The 22,686-nt window shown below is 41.0% G+C and overlaps 1 protein-coding gene across 4 annotated transcripts in view; it reads right to left on the bottom strand.

Annotated features, from left to right (window-relative positions):
- The window catches only part of LOC140483870 (metabotropic glutamate receptor 7-like), a 751,467-nt gene that overhangs the window by 261,137 nt on the left and 467,644 nt on the right, over nt 1-22,686 (bottom strand). For all 4 annotated transcript variants that reach the window (XM_072582653.1, XM_072582651.1, XM_072582650.1 and 1 more), the window contains exon 7: nt 7,512-7,651. In XM_072582653.1, the coding sequence (XP_072438754.1) occupies nt 7,512-7,651 (140 nt within the window). The remainder of the gene's footprint in view (nt 1-7,511; nt 7,652-22,686) is intronic.

Here is a 22,686-nt window from a genome sequence, read left to right as displayed (position 1 = left end):
TTAGTCAAAAATAAAATACAAAATAAGCAAGTGTATCATCAAGTGCAGCCTCCACAAACTTTGCGCTGTTAGATTACCAAGTTGTCTTAACTGTAATTAACATGTCTTTCCCACCAGTGAATATTTCACCCCTTGCCACCATTCCTCAGGACATTAATTCTGGGAGGAGGTACAGTACAAAAGATACTGTCCTCCATCTTAAGGCTGCTTATAGCCATTGTTCATGCATGAGGTTTGGTTGTGAGTGACATCAAGCCTACTAAACCAAAGGGTCTCACAGCTTGAATCTATCCTTGACTGATGTACTTTTAGAGAAAATAGCAGACAGTGGTCAGGTCCAACAACTAAGGTACATTTCCTTATATATAGATACCAGTATATAGTCGGTATATAGATAGCGATGTTGTGGTTCTGTTCGCCGAGCTGGGAATTTGTATTGCAGACGTTTCGTCCCCTGTCTAGGTGACATCCTCAGTGCTTGGGAGCCTCCTGTGAAGCGCTTCTGTGATCTTTCTTCCGGCATTTGTAGTGGTTTGAATCTGCCGCTTCCGGGAAACAACTACAAATGCCGGAGGAAAGATCACTTAAGCGCTTCACAGGAGGCTCCCAAGCACTGAGGATGTCACCTAGACAAGGGACAAAACGTCTGCAACACAAATTCCCAGCTCGGCGAACAGAACCACAACAACGAGCACCCGAGCTACAAATCTTCTCACAAATATAAATATCGACTCTATCTCAGAACAGTAAAGCCAGTTCTGATACCAGTAAAGCCGGTATAGCTGCCATGCCTATTGTCAGTTCAGGTCAGATGAGTCAAAGCCAAAGATTGGGACATACTCTAATATAGAGATGTACATTACAGATGGAGCCAGTTCTCGCTGTTTGAAACGGTTACTTGATTCATCACACTTTCCCATTTCTTTCTCACCGCCCTGTATCTTCATTTTCCTTCAAGTATTTATTCAATTCCTCTTTAAAATTTACTGTTGCTTCTCTTTCCCCAGCCTCTCTAGGAATGTTTTCCAGACCATTACAGGTAGTTCTCCTGGTTCCTCTTTTCGTTCTTATCTCTGACATTAACAATCTTGAATCAGTGTTGTCAATCCTTCTGCCAGTGGAAACAGTTTATTTTTATTTACTCTATCAAAGCCTATTTAAGTTTTCAACATGTCCATTCATTCCTTCCTTAAACATCTTTTCCTTAAGGGAAATGATCCTACCTTCTCTAGTTTCTACACATAAAGGAAGTCCTTCACACACAAGTAAAACAAACAGAATTACTGGAGAAGCTCAGCAGGTCTGGTAGCATCTATGGAGAGAAAGACAAGGGCCATACCAGACCCAAAACATGAACTCTACTTATCTCTCCACAGATGCTGCCAGACCTGAGTTTCTCCAGCATTCAGTGCATTAGTTTCACATTTTCAGCAAGTGCACTATTTTGCCACCATTTTCATAAATCCCCTCTGCAAACTAAGGGCTTTATATCCTTCCTAAGTATGATGCCAAGGATTAAACATAAAAGTCTAGCTGATATCTTACTGGCATTTTATCAAAAATTTTACATTATCTCCTCGTGTTTGCACTTTATGCCTTTATTTATAACATAAAATCGACATGGATTTGGTATGCACTAGATAAATTTGTACAGCTTCTGGAGGGATAACTAAGCAGTTTATCCATTGATTAACATCTTGAACTAACATTTTAACACATTGGATTCATTTTTCAGGCTGTTTAGCTTGCCAGTACAACACCGTCATTGTACCTCCTCCTTCTCCTCCTACCCTCTTGTCAGTCATTTTAGCCTCTCAGTCACCTTTAAAAATGCATCATCTGTGGTTAGGAGTGGGTGATGTGAGTTCAGGTCCATGCCAACACTACCTTATAGAGCAACCCACGGATAACTCACTTCCCACATAGATGCTGTTAATATCAATGGGCCAAAATTTAGCAGGGGATCAGACTGGCATTCTGCAGTGCTGTGCTGCTGTGTAGTCACCATTCCTTAACATTATCACATACTAGGCAATATTGTAACAGAGTTCAAAAATAAGAATGAAAACACCTGCAAGGAAAGTCTATTTCCACTGTCCAGTTAGTTGCAGAGTGAAAACTGTTCAATTAAAAGGACACTCACAGTTCCACAACAATATGTTTATTGTAATGATGGCCCTTCTAGATGAGCTGAGGACTTTTTTTTTTATTTATTCTTTCATGGGATGTGAATATCACTGACAAGGCCAGCATTTGTTGTCCATCCTTAATTTCTCTTGAACCGATTGGCTTACCATGTCATTTCAGGGACTAGTTAAGAGTCAGTTTGAGTCTGAGTCTAGAGTCACATGTACGCCAGGCCTGGTAAGGATAGCAGCCCTCCTTCCATAAGGGCAATGATATCATTACTGAACACGTTTTGGTGTGGTGAGGGTGAATGACAGTGCTTTTTAGTTCTCATCCATTAATGGTATTAAGAATTTCCAAGTTAATTATAAGAAGGAAGATACATGGAATCCTTGCATTCATTCTAATCCTGAAACTTAAGTTTGATCAGATGCAACCTACTCAACCCTTCACGTAAGAATAGCATTACTGCTCAGAACAATGGTTGTTCTGAATCACTTAATTGTTTAATAGTAAGTGTCACAACTGAAATCTATCTTAATAATTGTTAGCACACTACTGGAAATCATGCAGCTTTGGAATCCAGATTACAATGTCTTGCCATTTTTCTGACAACTGCCTTCATTTTCCATTACAACACAGGCAATTATCTGTTGGCTTTAATAGCAACTTGCCTTTTCTTCCTAAATGCGCCAGAAATTTAAGTAGGATGTTAGAAAACACATTGAAAAACGCAAACCGTCATTAAAATTCCGACACACAAACGTTGGTTCAGTTTAGAGGTAAGTTCTGATGTAAACTGACATTCCCGCCTGTTCTGACCTGACATGTCATTAGATCCAAAAGGCTCGAGTTTTCCATTGAAAAACATTTCAAAATTTTAGCTCGTTTTCGATTGTTTCTGAACCTGGCATCGTAACGCATTGACTACTTGAAACATATTATTTCGAAGTCAGCAGCAGTTTAAGTTCACTACTGACAAGTAAGCTAACTGATCACTTGGCTTTACATGGTTTATTTTTGCTTCAAGGAAGTACTTGGTCACTATTGTCTTTACAGCAACACTCAACTCCAATTAGAAAACACTTTGAGTTACAGGAGTCCTTTTCGTAAATGTTACATCAATACCGCTTGCCCCAGCACAATAATAGCCTTCAGGAATTATTAAGGAAAATTTAAATCGTTTATTCACAGCAAAAGGGCAATTTCGAATTTCCATGCCTTTAAATAGGTGACTTCTCTCAGAATTCAACTCAAAGCCTTTGGATATCAACATTTTGTTAGAGATTCAGAACAAAAAACAGCTTCACTTTTATAAACAAAGCATAACTTAATTCTGTTCCGTAAGTTCTATACTTAAAGTTTCCAAATAAAAATCTGTCAAGAGCACCCTATGATGTCAGACCACCTTGTTTTCAAGGATGACTTATTCCTTTTTTACATTTGGAGATTATAGTCTGTAAGTAATGTATTCTGTGTTTTGCTGACACTAAACACTTAAGTTTCCAATGCAATTTTCAAGCATTATAATGGAGATAAATTATCAGCAGGCCAAGAACATCATGGCAGGGAATTTGTCCAACTTACTTCTGAGAAATTTCTATAAAGTATCACGGATGGAGAGGCATATGGATTAATAAAACTGTAGACAGTACAAATAAAGTGAAATTATAACCATTAATTGAGCTAACTCTTTTGACAGTATTAGGCAAGAACTTTCGAAAGCTGACTGGGGGCAGATGTACCCAGGTAAAGAGATGGCTGGAAAATGGGAAGAAATGAGATAAAGAGAATCCAGAGAAAGTATATTCCTGTTAGGGTGAAAGGAAAGGCTGGGAGGTATAGGGAATGCTGGATGACTAAAGCAATTGAGGGTTTGGTTAAGAAAAAGAAGGAAGCATATGTAAGGTATAGACAGGATAGATTGAGTGAATCCTCAGAAGAATATAAAGGCAGGAGGAGTATACTTAAGAGGGAAATCAGGAGGGCAAAAAGGGGACATGCGATAGCTTTGGCAAATAGAATTAAGGAGAATCCAAAGGGTTTTTACAAATACATAAAGGACAAAAGGGTAACTAGGGAGTGAATAGGGCCCCTCAAAGATCAGCAAGACGGCCTTTGTGTGGAGCCGCAGAAAATGGGGGAAGATACTAAACAAGTATTTTGCAGCAATATTTACTGTGGAAAAGGATATGGAAGATATAGACTGTAGGGAAATAGATGGTGACACCTTGTAAAATGTCCATATTACATAGGAGGAAGTGCTTGATGTCTTGAAACGGTTAAAGGTGGATAAATCCCCAGGACCTGATCAGGTGTACCTGAGAACTCTGTGGGAAGCTAGAGAAGTGATTGCTGCGCCGCGTGCTGAGATATTTGTATCATTGATTGTCACAGGTAAGGTGCCGGAAGACTGGATGTGGGTTAACGTGGTGCCACTGTTTAAGAAGGGTGGCAAGGCCAAGCCAGGGAACTATAGATCAGTGAGCCTTACCTCGGTGGTGGGCAAGTTGTTGGAGGGAATCCTGAGGGACAGGATGTACATGTATTTGGAAAGGCAAGGACTGATTAGGGATAGGCAACATGGTTTTGTGCATGGGAAATAATGTCTCACAAACTTGATTGAGTTTTTTGATGAAGTAACAAAGAGGATTGATGAGGGCAGAGCGGTAGATGTGAGCTATGTAGACTTCAGTAAGGTGTCCGATAAGGTTCCCCATGGGAGACTGATTAGCAAGGTTAGATCTCACGGAATACAGGGAAAACTAGCCATTTGGATACAGAACTGGCTCAAAGGTTGAAGACAGAGGGTGGTGGTGAAGGGTTGTTTTTCAGACTGGAGGCCTGTGACCAGTGGAGTGCCACAAGGATCGGTGCTGGGTCCTCTACTTTTTGTCATTAACATAAATGATTTGGATGCAAGCACAAGAGGTACAGTTAGTAAGTTTGCAGATGACACCAAAATTGGAGGTGTAGTGACAGTGAAGAGGGTTACCTCAGATTACAACAGGTCCTTGACCAAATGGGCCAATGGGTTGAGAAGTGGCAGATGGAGTTTAATTCAGATAAATGCAAAGTGCTACATTTTGGGAAAGCAAACCTTAGCAGGACTTATACACTTAATGGTGAGGTCCTCGGGAGTGTTGCTGAACAAAGAGACCTTGGAGTGCAGGTTCATAGCTCCTTGAAAGTGGAGTCGCAGTTAGATAGGATAGTGAAAAAGGTGTTTGATATGCTTTCTTTTATTGTGTACAGAGTATTGAGTACAGGAGTTGGGATGTAATGTTGAGGCTGTACAGGACATTGATTAGGCCACTGTTGGAATATTGCATGCAATTCTGATCTTCTTCCTATTGGAAAGATGCTGTGAAAGTCGAAAGGGTTCAGAAAAGATTTACAAGGATGTTGCCAGGGTTGGAGGATTTGAGCTATAGGGAGAGGCTGAACAGGCTGGGGCTGTTTTCCCTGGAGCATTGGAGGCTGAGGGGTGACCTTATAGAGATTTACAAAATTATGAGGGGCATGGATAGGATAAATAGACAAAGTCTTTTCCCTGGGGTCGGGCAGTCCAGAACTCGAGGGCATAGGTTTAGGGTGAGAGGGTAAAGATATAAAAGAGGACGAAGGGGCAACTTTTTCACGCAGAGGGTCATACATGTATGGAATGAGCTGCCAGAGGATGTGGTGGAGGCTGGTACAATTGCAACATCTAAGAGGCATTTGGATGGATATATGAATAGGAAGGGTTTGGAGGGATATGGGCCGGGTGCTGGCAGCTGGGACTAGATTGGGTTGGCATATTTGGTCGGCATGGACGGGTTGGACCAAAGGGTCTGTTTCCGTGCTGTACATCTCTATGACTCTAAAATTGAATTTGACTGGCTATAATGTAAGTTCTTCTGCAGCCATGTTTTATGTAAAATTCTGCTCGGACCATGTCTTTTTATGCAAACCCTATTATGTCCTTAGGTATTTCATTATGCAGCTTGGATCTTACAGGGCAGTGGTAGCCCTGTCCATGGACCAGAGAACTGTGTGAAATCCCATCTCCAAGAATAGCTCACTACTCAGACAGCTGGCTGCTGTTCTGTCCCAGCAATGCCTGCAAGAGAAGTGGCCACTGTTGGGACAGCACTCACCCAGAAAACTGCAGCATCATAAATGCCTCTCTGGAATGTAAGTATGTGGAGTCAGGGGACAAGGTGGTGCCTGGGAGGAAATTATCATTGCTCAGGGTGAGGGAGTGGGGTGGATGAGTCCTTGAACAATGAATCAAAGTGCATCCAAGCACCCACCTCTCTCAAAACCCCTCTACTAAAATGTCAGTGGCAGCAGGAAAAGGCTTTAAAGACGGACCTTATTGACACCTTAAGAATCTTAATTGTTCCCTGGTCTGGAATGTCTATCAGCTTCTGCCATGATCAATGACTGAAACCAACTATTACCCTTCCACTTAATATTTTGGCCATCCCTTCCACCAACCTGAAGCTCTGTGGCCCCAAATGCACTCCATGCATTCCTAACACACCGCCACTGAAATGTGGCTTTTATCTATACATTAATATAAAAATAGCATGCTAACATTTTGTCTGTTAACATGGTCATGTTCACACAGGAAGCTGAAAGTGTAATAGCAACTGTCATTTCACAACAAACATCACCAGCTGAGAACAGTTGTTTTGGTCAATGTCAGTGTACAATTTGTACACACTTGATTTACATTCCACACCACAACGAGGTATTTGACACAATTGCCAACATCTGCCCTGTCACATGCTGCCGCTTTGCTTTATATGGAGATCCTTTGTCTTGGTATTAAATAACTACTATAAGTGGGAAGCACCAGTTCTCATTTTAGAACCATTACAGATAATCAGGAAATCTACACATGGTAGAGAGCTATTACAATGATGTATGTAAAAATCATTTACTACTCGAGTGATCCCCAAATATTAAGCTTTTAGTTGTTTTCACCTCAAAGTTATAAGCATATTAATAAAGCAATGTGTATGGGTCAAGGCAGAGGATTCGACATCAGAAATTATTGTTTAAACAGGCCAATACATGTTGTTACAAAAATTGCGTTGCTAATAGAAACAACCTCAAACACTTTGTTTACAGCCTGCAATTGTTCCAGAGATGAAACAAAGCATTCCAGCATTCAGCAGTCTAAAGTTATTTCTGTGGGATACAATGACAAATCCAGCATTACGAGTCAGGGTTCACGAGATAATATTTGATGCAAGATTGGACCAGAGAATTAGTGCCAGAATGCTCTAGCCTATCTCCATGAATGCTTCCTTCAAACAAGTTCTGTGTTATTGATTTTACCCCTCACTGCTGCTGTTTACTTCGCCCAGACTGTGTTCATAGGGGTGACTTACCTTGAGATGAAGATGGTCTGTCCATTGGCCAATTTTGCGGTAGTCCCAGGTATGGTTTCCAACAAGCTGGTACTGGAAGATGTCGTAACGGCCTGGAGCATCTCCTTTATCATCAAACATGACAGGGGTTCCAGCACTGCCTGGAGGGAAAAAAAACAAACCAATGTAACTGAGCGGCATTTAAGAGAATGGGTTTCTCAAATAGAACAACCTATTGGACATTAAAATGGTAATTTTAAAAACACATTCTCAGAATTATTTATAAATAAGTGGCAAAGTCTAAGCTACTTTAAAGAATAATTTGTTTTCAAAGTTTAATAGAAGAATGTAGCATGGCACACAGGAGATCTTTACGGAGAAGCAAGTCAGTGAACAAAGCTTTTTCCCTCCTGTCATGTTCGATCTGCCTTTGAGAGATGTTCTCAGTAGATGACAGTCTCAGCTGAGGAATCTTGACTTGCATCCAGAAAGAGCCTCCCTTTGCAATATATAGTCCCCTTTTAGTAAACAGCAGATCATCATACGGATGTAAACTTGAGAAACTGATACAAATAGTTTTACTTCTCTTCAACTCGGCATTGCTTTCATCCACAAAGACAACATAAACCTAAATATACTGCATTGCTGTTCAGGCTAAACTTTTTTTTTGCAGCATGAGATGAGAGAGCATGAGATATAAAATGATTCAAATTTACTTAGCGCTCAAACTTACAATGTAAGCTTCATTGCATTAGAGATCAATTAACACATTAAAGACAACAGTAAATAGAATCTTGAAACATCATGAAAGGATACCCCAACATTTTACATTAAGAAAAAAATGAACTTGCATTTACCCAATTTCATTAACATCCTCAATATGAAAGTTTTTCAAAGCCATTTAAAATATTTTTAGTAGGAATCACTGCAGCATACGAATGCAGCAACCAATGATTTACAACACCTTTTGTTTAAAAAAAAATCACTTCCTGATTTCACTAAATGACCTTTAAGATATGTCTCTTGCTGAGAATTATTCAGAAAATACTTTGTTGTATCCATCCCATGGACTCCATTTATAAGGTTAAAGAACTCAATTAAATCAATTTTAATCATCTAAATGAAAACAAATGCAAGCCAAGTTCATATAAATGATATAGTTCAGTTCAGTTCAGTTCAGGTAAGTGACCACTTCAGAAAGATTAGTCAGACATGACCTTTCTTTTACAAGTACATGTTGTTGACTTTATGCAATTGGATGAGTTTCAACTGATCAAAGTCGATTCAACATTCTACTCATTTGGAACAATTATGCCCAAGTAAGGTAACCCTTTTGTTCACAGTTCAAAATTGCTTGGTGTTCACTATCTAAACCTATTCATACTGTGAGCATTTCTTTATCTAGAACGGAGGAGAAAGTGAGGACTGCAGATGCTGGAGATCAGAGCTGAAAATGTGTTGCTGGAAAAGCGCAGCAGGTCAGGCAGCATCCAAGGAACAGGAGAATCGACATTTCGGGCATCAGCCCTTCTTCAGGAAAGAACTTTATCTAGAACTGAACCAAGGCTGCAAGGATTCAATCATTTCTGATCTGAAAAAAAGTATCAGCTCAAGACAGGTATTCAATGTCTTCTCTTGGCTAGCATTGTCTATAAGAACAACTGACCTCATTGTTGAATTGAAGGATAATTCAATCGCCCCTATACTTAGCTGGTCAAAAACAAAATGGATCATAACAAGAATTGACTTTGCAAGCTGTCTGGCTCAGTAATACCTTGCTATGAGGAATCTCAGATTTTCTTTCACGGGAAAGTTGATGAAGTAATATCAGACTTCAGGCAATTATTTAGTATTTGTCGCAAATTACTGACTCATAACTCATTGTAATGTTGAAGGAATCTGCATTTATTGAGTCACCTGCGATATCAAACTTCGATAAAAATAGAAAAAAAAAATCACATCTCTACACAAACAAAGCATGAGGATTCCCAAAGTCTTGGGCAAGATTTATCCTTCACACAACAACTTGAAGAACTGATTAGGCTGTTAGTAATGTGTTTTGCTGCTTTGGCAGCTTTTGGTACAAAGTAAGCTAACTGCATTTGCTTGCATATCTACATTGGCTCCACCTTAAAAGTAACTGGTCGCACAGTGAAGTAGTTTGGGATATCCTAAAAGTATGATCTTCCTCCATGAATGAAGTCCTTTCTTTGAATGTCTTGCACATCATGAGAAAAAACATCTGCTTGAAGTTGTGCCAACACGTGTGTGACAATGAACTTTCCACTCGTGTTTCAGCTTCATTATGACATAGCCTGAAATCCTCGGTGTACGGCCAAGCATGAAATCAAGGACTTACATCAGGATTGCCACCACGAACCTACCAGCTTCCACAACATGGTGGGATTTCACAACAACTTTTAGCTCCTTCGTGTTGTGCCTGAAAATCTTGCTACATTATTGCTACTGGAACCATTTACTGGAACAGCAATTGAGCCCTTTTTCCATCTTGCAATGGATAGAGGAAGTATTTGAAAACCTCTATCCCTGGCCTTTCACTGCATTCCACAAACTCTATCTGAATTTGTTGCACACTGAGCAATGAGGTGGGAATCCCAACCGCCGCTGACCCCATAGTCAAAAGACTCCTCATAAAATATCTCAAATATATAACCACTATTAGACCTTCAAGATATTTCCCTTTGAAGAATTATAACATTTACACATCCAAGTCTTTAGTATTTTTGCTCTGAGATATAATTAGCTGTGGGATCAGAGTTAAAGAGTACCATCTGAGGGAGTCCGATTTTGGGTAAGACATTGTTTCTCACTGTGGAATTTATAACATTGCCTTTCGTCATTTATATAAATGATTTGGATGTGAATACAGGAAGTATAGTTAGTGAATTTGCAGATGACATCAAAATTGATGATGTAGTGGACAGCAAAATAGGTTACCTCAGAATACAATGGGATCTTGATCTGAGGGGTCAATGGGTTGAGGAACGGCAGATGGAGTTTAATTTAGATAAATGCGAGGTGCTGCATTTTGGTAGGGCAAATCAGGACAGGGCTTAGACACTCAATAGTAAGGTCCTAGGGAGTGTTGTTGAACAAAGAGACAATGGAGTGCAGGTCCATATTTCCTTGAAAGTGTAGTTGCAGCTAGACAGGGTAGTGAAGAGATCAGTGTATTGAGCATAGGAGTTGGGGAGGTCATGTGGCAGCTGTACAGGACATTGGCTAGGCCACTTTTGGAATACTGTTCGCAATTCGGGTCTCCCTCCGACAGGATGGATGTTGTGAAACTTGAAAGTGTTCAGAAAAGAACAACAAGAATGTTGCTAGGGTAGGAGGGCTTGAGCTATAGGGAGAGACTGAATAGGCTGGCGCTGTTTTCCCTGGAGTCTTGAAGGCTGAGGAGTGACCTTACAGAAGTATCCAAAATCATGGGGGACATGGATAGGATGAGTAGTCAAGATCTTTTCCCCAAGGTAGGTGAATCCAAAACGAGAGGAAATAGGTTTAAGATTAAGAAGAAAGATTTAAAACAGAGTATTTGGAAACCCCTTATCCCCTGCTCCCCACTCCACTTCCCAAACACTCTATCTGAATTTGTTGCACATTGAGCAATGAGGTGGGAATCCCAACCTCCACTGACTCCATAGCCAAAAGATTCCCCACAAAATATCTCAAATATATAACCATGATTAGACCGTAAAGATATTTCCCTTTGAAGAATTATAACACATTTACACATCCTTATTATTTTTGCTCTGAGATATAATTGGCTGTGGGATCAGAATTAAAGAGTACCACTTGAGCGTGCTCGATTTTGGGCAAGAGATTGTCTCTCACTGTGGAATTATGTTACATGCAGAAGTCCTATTTGTTAGCGAAAGGTCTGCAAGAGTTCATACTGAGGGCTGCTATGAGCACCTGTGCTATAATTATATGATGGTATATGGACTTGTGCGCACAACAGCTCAAGTGTTCGGAAGAGAAAGACCACATATCCAGGTCCTCCTCAGTCTCCGTGACAATATCATATTAACCTAACTTGCAAAATGCTAACATGCAAAATGTTATTTCTTATTCAATAAGAAAGTTAGACCAAGAATTGGTTTTCCTCTATCACAATATCATAGAATCCCTACATTGTGGAAGCAGGCCATTCAGTCCGCTGAGTCCACACTGACCCTCCAAAGAGCATTACACCTAGACCCACCCCCCACCCTATCCCTGTAACCTTGCATTTCCCACGGCTAATTCACGTCATTGGCATATCCCTTTACACCATTGTCAATTTAGCATGGTAAATCCACCTAACCTGCACATCTTCGGATTGTGGGAGGAAACCAGAGCACTGAGAGGAAATCCATGCAGACATGGGGAGAATGTGCAAACTCCACACAGACAGGATGGAATCGAACCTGGGTCCTTGGTGCTATGAGGCTACAGTGCTAGCGATTGAGCCACGGTGCTGCCCTTGCTAGATTAAACAGGTCCTGTAAATCACTATATTTAAACAGAAGAGTGGCAGCAAATCTACCATATGATGAGGTGCAGACACAGTTTAGTTGCACATTAAACATTATGAATAGGATTTCTCAGTTTTATCTGAAAGCAATGATGTTAACACTGTGCTTCAACATCTGTGATTTATGTATATTTTAGTATTACTTCTTTTAGAATGTGAGTTTTGAACTGTTGGTACATGGGCTTCTACAAAAGGCTTTAATCATTAACTTTTAAGTGTTTGAGTAGCATGGAAGCTTACTTTAAAACAGCATGAGAGAGAGATTTCCTGGAGTGCAACAGGGTTTTCTTTTCATTGGGTGAGTTTTATGAGCGAACAGAATAAACAGTTGTGCATTACGTTTCAGGCAGAAGTTTTTGAGATTATTTTGCTTTGGCTCAGGGGTAACACCCATAGCTTGATGAAATCCATTTTAGTTTCACTTTTTGCAGAATTCTTGGCTGAAGCTGGAATCGTAAAACAGTTTCTCCTAAGGGAAATAGTTTAGAACACATAAGAGATAGATCTCAGTGTAAGGCAGTTAGTTTTAAAATTTCAGACCAGACATATTTGGTTAAAACCTGAAGGGGTTGCCTGAAGGAGAAAAATAGATAATAGATGCAGGAGTAGGCCATTCTGCCCTTTGAGCCTGCACCACCATTCAATATGATCATGGCGGATCATCCTTAATCAGTATCCTGTTCCTGCCTTATCTCCATAACCCTTGATTCCACTATCCTTGGGAGCTCTATCCAACTCTTTCTTAAATGAATCCAGAGACTGGGCCTCCACTGCACTCTGGGGCAGAACATTCCACACAGCCACCACTCTCTGGGTGAAGAAGTTTCTCCTCATCTCTGTCCTAAATAGTCTACCCCGTATTTTTAAGCTGTGTCCTCTGGTTCGGCACTCACCCATCAGCGGAAACATGTTTCCTGTCTCCAGAGTGTCCAATCCTTTAATAATCTTATATGTCTCAATCAGATCCCCTCTCAGTCTTCTAAACTCAAGGGTATACAAGCCCAGTCGCTCCAGTCTTTCAGTGTAAGGTAATCCCATTCCAGGAATTGACCTCGTGAACCTACGCTGCACTCCCTCAATAGCCAGAATGTCTTTCTTCAAATTTGGAAACCAGAACTGCACACAGTACTCCAGGTGTGGTCTCACCAGGGCCCTGTACTGCCGCAGAAGAACCTTTTTGCTTCTATACTCAATCCCTCTTGTTATGAAGGCCAGCATGCTATTAGCCTTCTTCACTACCTGCTGTACCTGCATGCTTACCTTCATTGACTGGTGTGCAAGAACACCCAGATCTCTCTGTACTGCCCCTTTACCTAAATTGATTCCATTGAAGTAGTAATCTACCTTTCTGTTCTTGCCACCAAAGTGGTTAACCATACATTTATCCACATTAAACTGCATCTGCCATGCATCTGACCACTCACCTAACTTGTCCAGGTCACCCCTGTAATCTCCTAACATCCTCCTCACATTTCACCCTGCCACCCAGCTTAGTATCATCAGCAAATTTGCTAATGTTATTGCTAATACCATCTTCTATATCAAAAAGTCGAAGCTTAGCTTGGTGAAGGTTCAAGGAAGACACTATCAGATTCTCGGGACCAGGAATTGAAATACACGTTAAGTCAAACTCTTGAGATGTGAGAAAGGAATTCTCTCTCTTGTAGGAGTGACGTAACGTACTGCAGGGCTTAATGGCATTGTATTTTAACACACTGTATTGTGTTAATCAAATGCTTAATTGTTGCTACAGGTAAATAGCTTGGTTTACTTGTTTTTTTATTCATTTGATTTTACAGTAAATGTCTGTTTTATTGTTGAAAATGTGTCTGCAGCATTGTGGTTCAGTGAAAGACAATTTTGTTAAACACAATAAAAGCAGAATACGTTGCATTGAATGGTATTTCAGTTTGATGATCTGACTTGTGCAATAATAACATCAGCTCAGATCATAACTACATAATACAAAGGTTTTTTTTCACAATATATGATTCTCCTTATGTCAACGTTAAGATTTATCAAATTCTTAACCAGGTAGTTTGGTAATGGACATCACAAATCTTACTGTATCCTTTAATAATCTTACGAAAATACAAAGTTTTGTTACAAAATCAGACAAATTCCAGATGTTATTTTGGGTTCTCTTCGTGGGATTGAACATTTTTAGTCAAAGGAAATCAGAATTCTGGCTCATGAGGAGGATTTTGTTTTACTGATCTCATATCTAATAATTAACTAATATCTATAATGATATCTAATTTCTGCTATCTCCCCATTCTGTCATCTTCTTAAATGAGTAGCACCTGATTATGCCTCAATCTCCAAAACTATAATGTTTTATAGACTTGCTAATGATTACTAAATCTACAGAATAGGAACTTGTTACCAAAGTTTCACCACATTTCAACCGGTCTCCCAAAATACCCTCTTATCCAGTTATGGTCAATCTTTCCATAGTACAGGTTTCTTTACAGAGATAATAAGAGGGACAATGATAAGTGCAAAAAAATTAAGGTATGTCAATCCTGCTTCTTTTCCTCCTTTATTCTTTCATAGAATGTGGGCATTGGTGGCTTTGCCTGAATTTATTGTCCTTTCCTAGCTGGCCTTTAGAAGGTGGTGGTGAGGCACCTCTTGAATCACTGCAGTTGATGTGGTGTAGGTACACTCACAGTGCTGCTCAGGAGGCAATGATTCACTGGATGACTTTCTACCCCCTCCACCAACCTACCACCTCTCACACTTCCCACTTTCCTCATTAGCAATGTTAAGCTGAGCCAAACACTTTAATCCACAACAGAAAAATGTAATCCTTCCAGATTCACTTTTTCATTGCAACTTACTGACTTGATTCATGACTCAACTTGGTTGTTAATTTTTCTTGTATATGTTAATAAAACATTTTGCTATTGATTGATAATTTTTTTTCCCACACAAATGCATCAATATCGGAAGAATTCCACTATGGAATTGGAGATGAAAGTAGGATGAAATGTTATACTTCAGTTGTATGGGGCATTTATGAGGCAGTAGTTTGAATGTAGCTTGGTCTCCTTATTTAAGGCAGGATATTGGAGGTAGTTGAGAGGAGGTTCACTAGATTCATACCTGAAATAAGCAGATTGTGCAATGTCAAAAGTCTGCATAGACTGGGATTCTATCCACTGGAGTTCATAAGCGTGAAGGGTAACTTAATTGAAGCTTTAAAGATTCTGAATGGATTTGACAAGGTGAACATGGAATTAATGTTTACTCATGGCCGGTCAACAATGCAGGGTACTATTTTAAAATTTTTTGTCCTTTCAGTGCAAGGATAAGAATTTTCTTTTCTCTGAGGGTTGAATGACTTTCAAGTGCCTCACCTCAGAAGGCGGCCATTAAACATTTTTAAGATGGAGGAACATTGATTCTTGTTAAACATGAGAACAAGAGAGTGATCAGAAATAGATAGGAATGTGAAATTTGAAATACAAACACATAATCCATGACCTTATTGAATGACAGAATCGACTCAAAGAGGCCAAATGTTCTACCTATAGAAGCATAGAGTCATACAGCAGGGAAACAGACCCCTCAGTCCAACTCATCCATGCCGACCAGGTTCTCTGAACTAAACTAATCCCATTTGCCTGCATTTGCCCCATATCCCTTTAAACCTGTCCAAATGTATTTTAAATGTTGTAACTGTGCATGCATCTACCACTTCCTCTGGCAGTTCATTCTACATATCAACCACCCTCTGTATAAAAACATTGTTCCTAAATCTTCGCCTTCTCACCTTAAAATTAAGTCCTCTAGTTTTGAACTTCTCTACCCTAGGGGAAAGATCTTTGCTATCTCCCTTATCTGTGTCTCTTTTGATTTTATAAACCTAGGTGAGGTAACTTCTCAACCTCCTACACTCCAGGGAGAAAAGTCCTAACCTATCTAGCCTTTCCTTATAACTCAAACCCTATAGTCTCACCAGTATTTTTGCAAATCCTTTCTATGCCCTTCCCAATTGAATAATTTCCTATAGCAAGGTGACCAGAGCTGTGCACAGTATTCCAAAAGTGGCCTCACCAATGTCCTGCACAGCCACAACATGATGCCCTAACTTCCATGCTCAATGTTCTGACCAATGAAGGCGAGTACGCCAAATGTCTTCTTCATCACCCTGCTGGCCTATGACTCCACTTTGAAGGAACCGTGCACTTGAATCCCTCGGCCTCTCTGCTCAACAACACTCCCCAGGGCCCTACCACAAACTGAATAAGTCCTGCCCTGGTTTATCTTCCCAAAATGCAAAACCTGGCATTAAAACTTCATCTGCCTCTCCTCAGCCCATTGGCCCAGCTGATCAAGATCCCGTTGTACTCTTGCGTAACCTTCTTCACTGTCGACAATACCACCAATTTTGATGTCATCCACAAACTTAATAACCATGCTTCCTATATTCGTGACCACCAGTCTACCATGTGAAATGTCATCAAAGGCCTTCCTAAAGTCAATGTAAACAACGTCTACTGCTTTGCCCTCATCTAGCTTCTTGGTCATGTCCTCAAAAAACTCAATCAAGTTTGTGAGACATAATCCCCCATGCACAAAGCCACGTCGACTATCTTTAATCAGTCATAGCCTTCCTCTTAGAAGCCCTTCCAACAACCTACCCACCACTGATGTCAGACTCATCAGTCTATACTTCCCAGGTTTTTCCTTGCAGCCTTTCTTAAATAAAGGCACCAAATTAGCCACCTGCAATCTTCTAGCACCACACCCCTGGTTGCAGCTAACACAAATACCTCCGCTAGAGGCCCCGTAATTTCTTTCCTAAAATCCCACAATGTGTTGCGACACCCTTGATCAGGCCCTAGAGATTTTTCTACCTTTACGTTCCTATGCCTCCAGCACCTCATCTTCCATAATGGGGACTGTTTTCAAGACATCAATATTTACTTGCCGGAATTCCTGAGCTTCCAAGACTTTCTCCACGGTAAATACTCATGCGATTTTTTTGGTATCTCTCCCATCTCCTGCATTCCCACACAGACAGCCACATTGATCTTCAAGGGCTGCATTCTCTCAGCAGTTGCTCTTTTGCCCTTAATGTACCTGTAAAATTTCTTTGGATTTTCCTTAAACCTTATCTGCCAAGGCTATCGCATACCTGCTTTTTGCCCTTCTGAACTCCCTTGAAACTTAATAAATTCACTTGATCCCAACCTGACATATGCCACCTTCTTTTTCTTGACCATAGCCTCAATATCCACTGTTTCCTGTTTCTACCATTCCTATTTTGTTTATTTGTCTATATTTATTAAATCTTGAAAAGAAAAAAATTCAGTTGATGGGTCTGTTTTGTCTCCCTTTTGACTTGGGTTTCTAATGCTTTAGATTGGTCAGAATGCTCCAGGAATGAAAGATCCAGGAAAATATCTCCAGGATACTGTTAATAGCAAACCTGCAGACAAACAAAAAAACAATTTCAATCATAGGAGTTGTGTCTTATAGCTTTTTTGGGTTAAGTGCAGCTCACAACAAGGTTGGTGGAGATATTTTCACCATGAGGCTGAGCAAGTTATCTTGCTGAACCTTACTAAACTTGAGACATTAATTGCCATTACCGCCCCAAGTGTCACATTTGATATCTGCCCCATCCTATCATGTGTGAGGACAATTTGCTACTCACGGAATATCTTTTTTCAGACCAGCATCCCTTGCATTCTGGCCATCTTTCAAACCCTGCCAGGCACCTCAAGGAGGAGTGGCATCTGATCTTTGCTGGGCAATGAGGAGACACGGTTAAGAGGAGAAGCTGGCACAATGGTTCTCCAACCTTGAAGCACTGGTTGACAGGGTGGTGTAGAGAAGGATCATCCTCTTCTCTGAAGGCCAGCACTCAGGGCCAAGACACCACACCATGCCAGCCTGGTCACAGATCGCCACCTAGGTCAGTGCCATGCTCAAGACAGTGGAGGATTGGGGCTGCAATGCCTTAAGAAAAGTAAATGGCCTTCGCCGCTCCACCAGGGGAAGTGCCATTCTCTGCTGCCTCATATTCACCCTATCTCTGCCTCTTCACCCACCTCCCACCAAGGTTCATACACTTTCACCCTGAGACTCGCAACACTTTTCCTCACTTGGTCTCACCAATCCCATCAGCATCATTGCCAAATTGGATGGATCTGATTGGCAGGAGAGCAGGGGCAGTGGGTGCTGATGTCCACGTCCTCAGCAGGAACAAGGAGGGGATCCTTGCTTGTGCAGGAGAGGATTGAGGGCGCTCCTGAGGGAATGGGGAGACCTCCATGCCCCAGTAACTCAGTAAATCCCACTTGTGCTTGCACCGAAACCCTGACATTAGCTGGGCAGTCAGTGTCATGCATCAGGCACCGATTGTACCCAGTGACCATGATGCTTTTGGCTTCTTCCTTCTTACAGGTGCAGCCCGCATCCCAAGTACATGCGCAGAGAGCTGCCTGACTCCTCCAAAGGGCAGGACCTCATCTTCTGTGGACAATAGTGTCCAAGGCCCCATGGAAGCATTGACAAAGCTGCCTCCTGGACCTACTCCCCATCAGCTCCAATACTGAAACGTTGGTGAGATGGATAGGCATTGAGAGTGCGGGGTCAGACTCACTGATGGGGGAGGTAGAAACGTCCAGGGCTCAGGCACTTGGAGGAGGGCTGGAGATGAGGAACCTGCTGAGAGAGGGTACAGGAGAAGTCAGTCTGGTCTCGGTGATCAGGGGATTTATAGAAATCTGCAGGGAGAATCATGAATGGCAGATAGGCAGTGTGGAAGCCCATCACTGATGCAATGTCACCGATCCTGCATCACATGCCTGTCAAACTTAGAGGTTACAGCGAAGCAGCCAGTCATACCTGGGACAGTCTGTCTACCTCCATGGATAGGTCGGCAGATGCTAAGGAGAGACAGACCTAGCACCATCAAGGGCTGATGGAGAGTTATGCCCCCCGATATTGATACTCAGGACCAAAGGCAGGGAGGGAGTGGGGTTGGGTGGGAGCCTTAATTCTGGGTCAGGATTAAAATAGTACTGGAAAAGCACAGGAGGTCAGGCAGCATCAGAGGAGCAGGAAAATCGATATTTTGGGAAAAAAGCCCTTCATCGGGAATGGAGACTAGGAACCTGCTGAAAGAGGAACCTGCAGCCTCATCCCTGATGAAGGGCTTTTGTTCGAAACATCAATTTTCCTGATCCTCAGATGTTGCCTGACCTGCTGTGCTTTTCCAGCACCACTCTAAGCTTGACTCTGATCTCCAGCATCTACAGTACTCCCTTTCACCTAACCTTACTTTTGGACCAGATGCCCCATCCTCACAAGGAGACTGGGCAGTGCCAGGCGACACCCAGTCAGAGCAAGAGCCAAACACAGGCCGTTTGTCCCATTTGCATGCAGGTGACTGCAGAAATGGCTGGAGGCCTCCAGCTCTGATTTTTTGGAAAATCAGACTAAGGAGGGTCAACTTTCCTCTGGTAAGAAAACCCTCAGCATGACTGGCCCGTCCAGACCCAAGTGCCCCCAGGTTGTCCAAGCAAGTCTTTTGGTCCAACAGTCTCCACAATGGAGCAGGCATCTACAAACCCATTGGTGATATAGGAGAAATCATTGTGGCATAGAGGAAGGGAGGGGAGATTGGAATTGTTGTCAAGACACGTTGTGGAGGCCATGGCTGGCAGTAATTTAAATTGCTTGCTTTGATAACAAATTCTCCACTTTTCCCTGTTCATGCGATTATCCGTGACTTTGTGCAGGATCTTCACGGTTGGATTCAAATGGTGGCCATTGAAAGACTACGCACTATTATTGCCAGAAGTGCATTAGATCTTTACTGTGTCAAGCGGATGGACAACAAGGCGTCCCACTCAAAAAGAAACCCTACATCGAGGTTCAAGACCCACTTAATGTCAAGGCAACAAAAAATAAAGAAGTGCAGGTGCTGAAAACCTGAAACTAAATAAACAAAAATTGCTGGCAGCAGCTGTGGAGAGAAAGCAGAGTGACCCTGCTTCAGTCCTGCAGTTTCCGTTTTTGTTTCATAATTTCAAGATAAATGTATTCAACCTTTAATCTGTTTGTGGGACATGAGCAACACTGTCAAGGCTGACATTTATTGCCCAGCCCCAATTGTCTTTGAGCAGATGGTGGTGCATCACCTTTGGATCCAGTGAATTCATTGTGACATACTTGCATCCACAATGCTATTAGAGAGGGAGTCCTTGAAATTTAATCTAATGACAATGAAGTAATGGCTACATGTTTCCACCCCAGGTGGCCTGTGACTCCAGGGGAACCAGAATGAGGTGTTGCCAAGTTCCTGCTACTTTTAATCTTCTAAGTAGTAGCATTGTTACCAACGATTAGGATGTACCGACTTGAACATAGTTAACTGTCCCAAGGTGCTTCACTGAAATATGAAACAGAAACATTAATACCCAGGTGAATATTAAGACAGATGAGCAAAAGCTGTTCAGAATATTATCAAGGTTTTAAGGAGGATCTTAAAAAGAGAAAAGAAAGGTAGATAGGTTTAGGGAGGGTTATATTCTTCAAATATGTAACATAAAAATCACAATGTTCATAGATTCTAATGTACATGTAACGATTATTCAATAACAAAGTACAAACTTCCCAATAGATGGAGACATGCTGAGGTTTTTAAGCCCACTTATCCAATGCGTGTCGCAGTTGAAATTTGAAAGAATGCGCCTTCAGAAGGAGTGAGTTTCGTCTCAGGGGGTGTACTGTCACTTCATTGGAACTGCATTGATTAGGTTACTGATTATGGAACAGCATGTTCAACATGAAAGATCTTTGAGTTGGGCTGCTTCTACCTGCCAGTTGCAAAGGTGAAAGGGCCTGCAGTTCAAAACTGAACTAGGTAGATGAAATTAAAATAAGCAGATCACTATAATGTGCTGAGTTGCATTAAGACAAAAATATTTAGTGCAATGTAGTGACTTATAACCAATGTCAAGGTATCTTCAGTTTTAAGGTCCAAATTCATGTTTGTATTTTCTAAACAGGTCTCCCAAACAATTAACTTCCCTTAGCCCAAACTACTTGGTACTGTGCAGGTTCATTAATCCAAAAGAAAGAGGAAGTGAACTGATCACAGGGTTATTGTTGAAAATGACAATTGCAGCAAATGTTATGCATTAGAACTGAGGAATGCTAGTTATTGACTTTAACGTTAATTAACTTAAAACATCAATACTACTAGGTCTCTAAAACCGAATGTTGGAAATACTCGGAAGATCAGGGTATCTGTGGAAGAGATTTCATTTTAGGATTAACGTTTCATACCGTTGCTTTGTCATAAAAATTGCCAGCCTTCTTGCTGTGTGTTGACAGCAGTTTCTGCTTTCATTCCATGTTCAATTTACCTCATCAGCTGCTGTACCTATTTTTTCCTTCTGAATCACTGTAACTTCTTTCTTCCTCCCAACTCCCAAAGGTAATAAACAACAATATCAATCTATTCAACCATTGTGCAGCCATGATCCCAGGTGCACAGGCATCATCATACTCTGTGCTGTATTTGATAATCTTTGTCTGTACTTCTCTCTCTAAACCTTTAAACCTGTTCCTAATCAAATATTTATCTCACTCTTTTGAAAGAGAGTCCATCAACATGACATTAACTTCTGTTGCTCGTAGTCTGCTTAACACGTAGTGAGAAAAGGTTCCAATCTCTATCTTCGCTTCAAAGCTAACTGAAACTCCTGCCTTCAGTTGCACATTCAATCTAAGCCAATATGGCTAGTTGGCATTAATTCATTCTAACTTACATGGCCAATTGGCCTCTTCAATGTCTTCCAGCCTTGCTTTAAAATAAGCTGTAGCATATTGTCTCTTTAATACCTCGCTGATACTGAAAACATATTAATTCAGCACTTTTTAAATATTCAAAAAAAAGAGCGCTGCTTCCCAAATTTCAATGGTGCTGCCAATAGCCACAGTTACCCTAGGAGGCTGACATCAGATAAACTGAATCAAGTAATGGACATGTCTGCCTTGGTGCCAAGTTTTCTCACAGAATCAAGAGGCAAACTGTAGAAGGTCACAGACATAAAGGTGGTATTACTGAGTAAGCATACCTCCAAGGGTTTGCAGCTTAATCGTTAATCTTCTATTTTTTTTTCTCCCCTAATGAATACAACCAGCAGCATAAGATTTCATTCGCATCTTTGGCACTTCAGTTTTTATTTCATATTCTACATCCCTCTGCCTTCTCAAACAAAGCCTCAAGAAAATTAATGCTCAGACTCTGGCCTCATGTGCATTGTGACAGGTTACTTGGACAAGCACAAGCCAGATCTCTCTGACCTTCTGGTTTCAGCATTTGTAATGTTGGCGTTTTAAAAAAATTTCATCAACTAACTTGTAAGAATTACCACGTGATCACAACAAGAAAGGAAAATGGCAGAAAGGGTCTTTGAGTGATTTTTTAAAAATACTGTACAACTTTTCACAATCACAGGTGGAGTAACCAATTCCCCAGGATAATTTAGTTATTGAAGAAAAGCCATTTAAAATGATTGTTCGGCTCAAAGGCAGAATGCAACAAAACTTGATGCAGGCTGCTAAGGATTATTTTAGAAACATTCAAAAGTTCAGCCAATTTAAACCTTTTTTTATTCAAGCATA

This window comes from Chiloscyllium punctatum, chromosome 12 (assembly GCF_047496795.1).
Source record: "Chiloscyllium punctatum isolate Juve2018m chromosome 12, sChiPun1.3, whole genome shotgun sequence".
NCBI classification, from domain to species: domain Eukaryota; kingdom Metazoa; phylum Chordata; class Chondrichthyes; order Orectolobiformes; family Hemiscylliidae; genus Chiloscyllium; species Chiloscyllium punctatum.
Note: the sequence above shows the minus strand (reverse complement) of the source record. Positions and strands in the feature narration are given on the sequence as shown.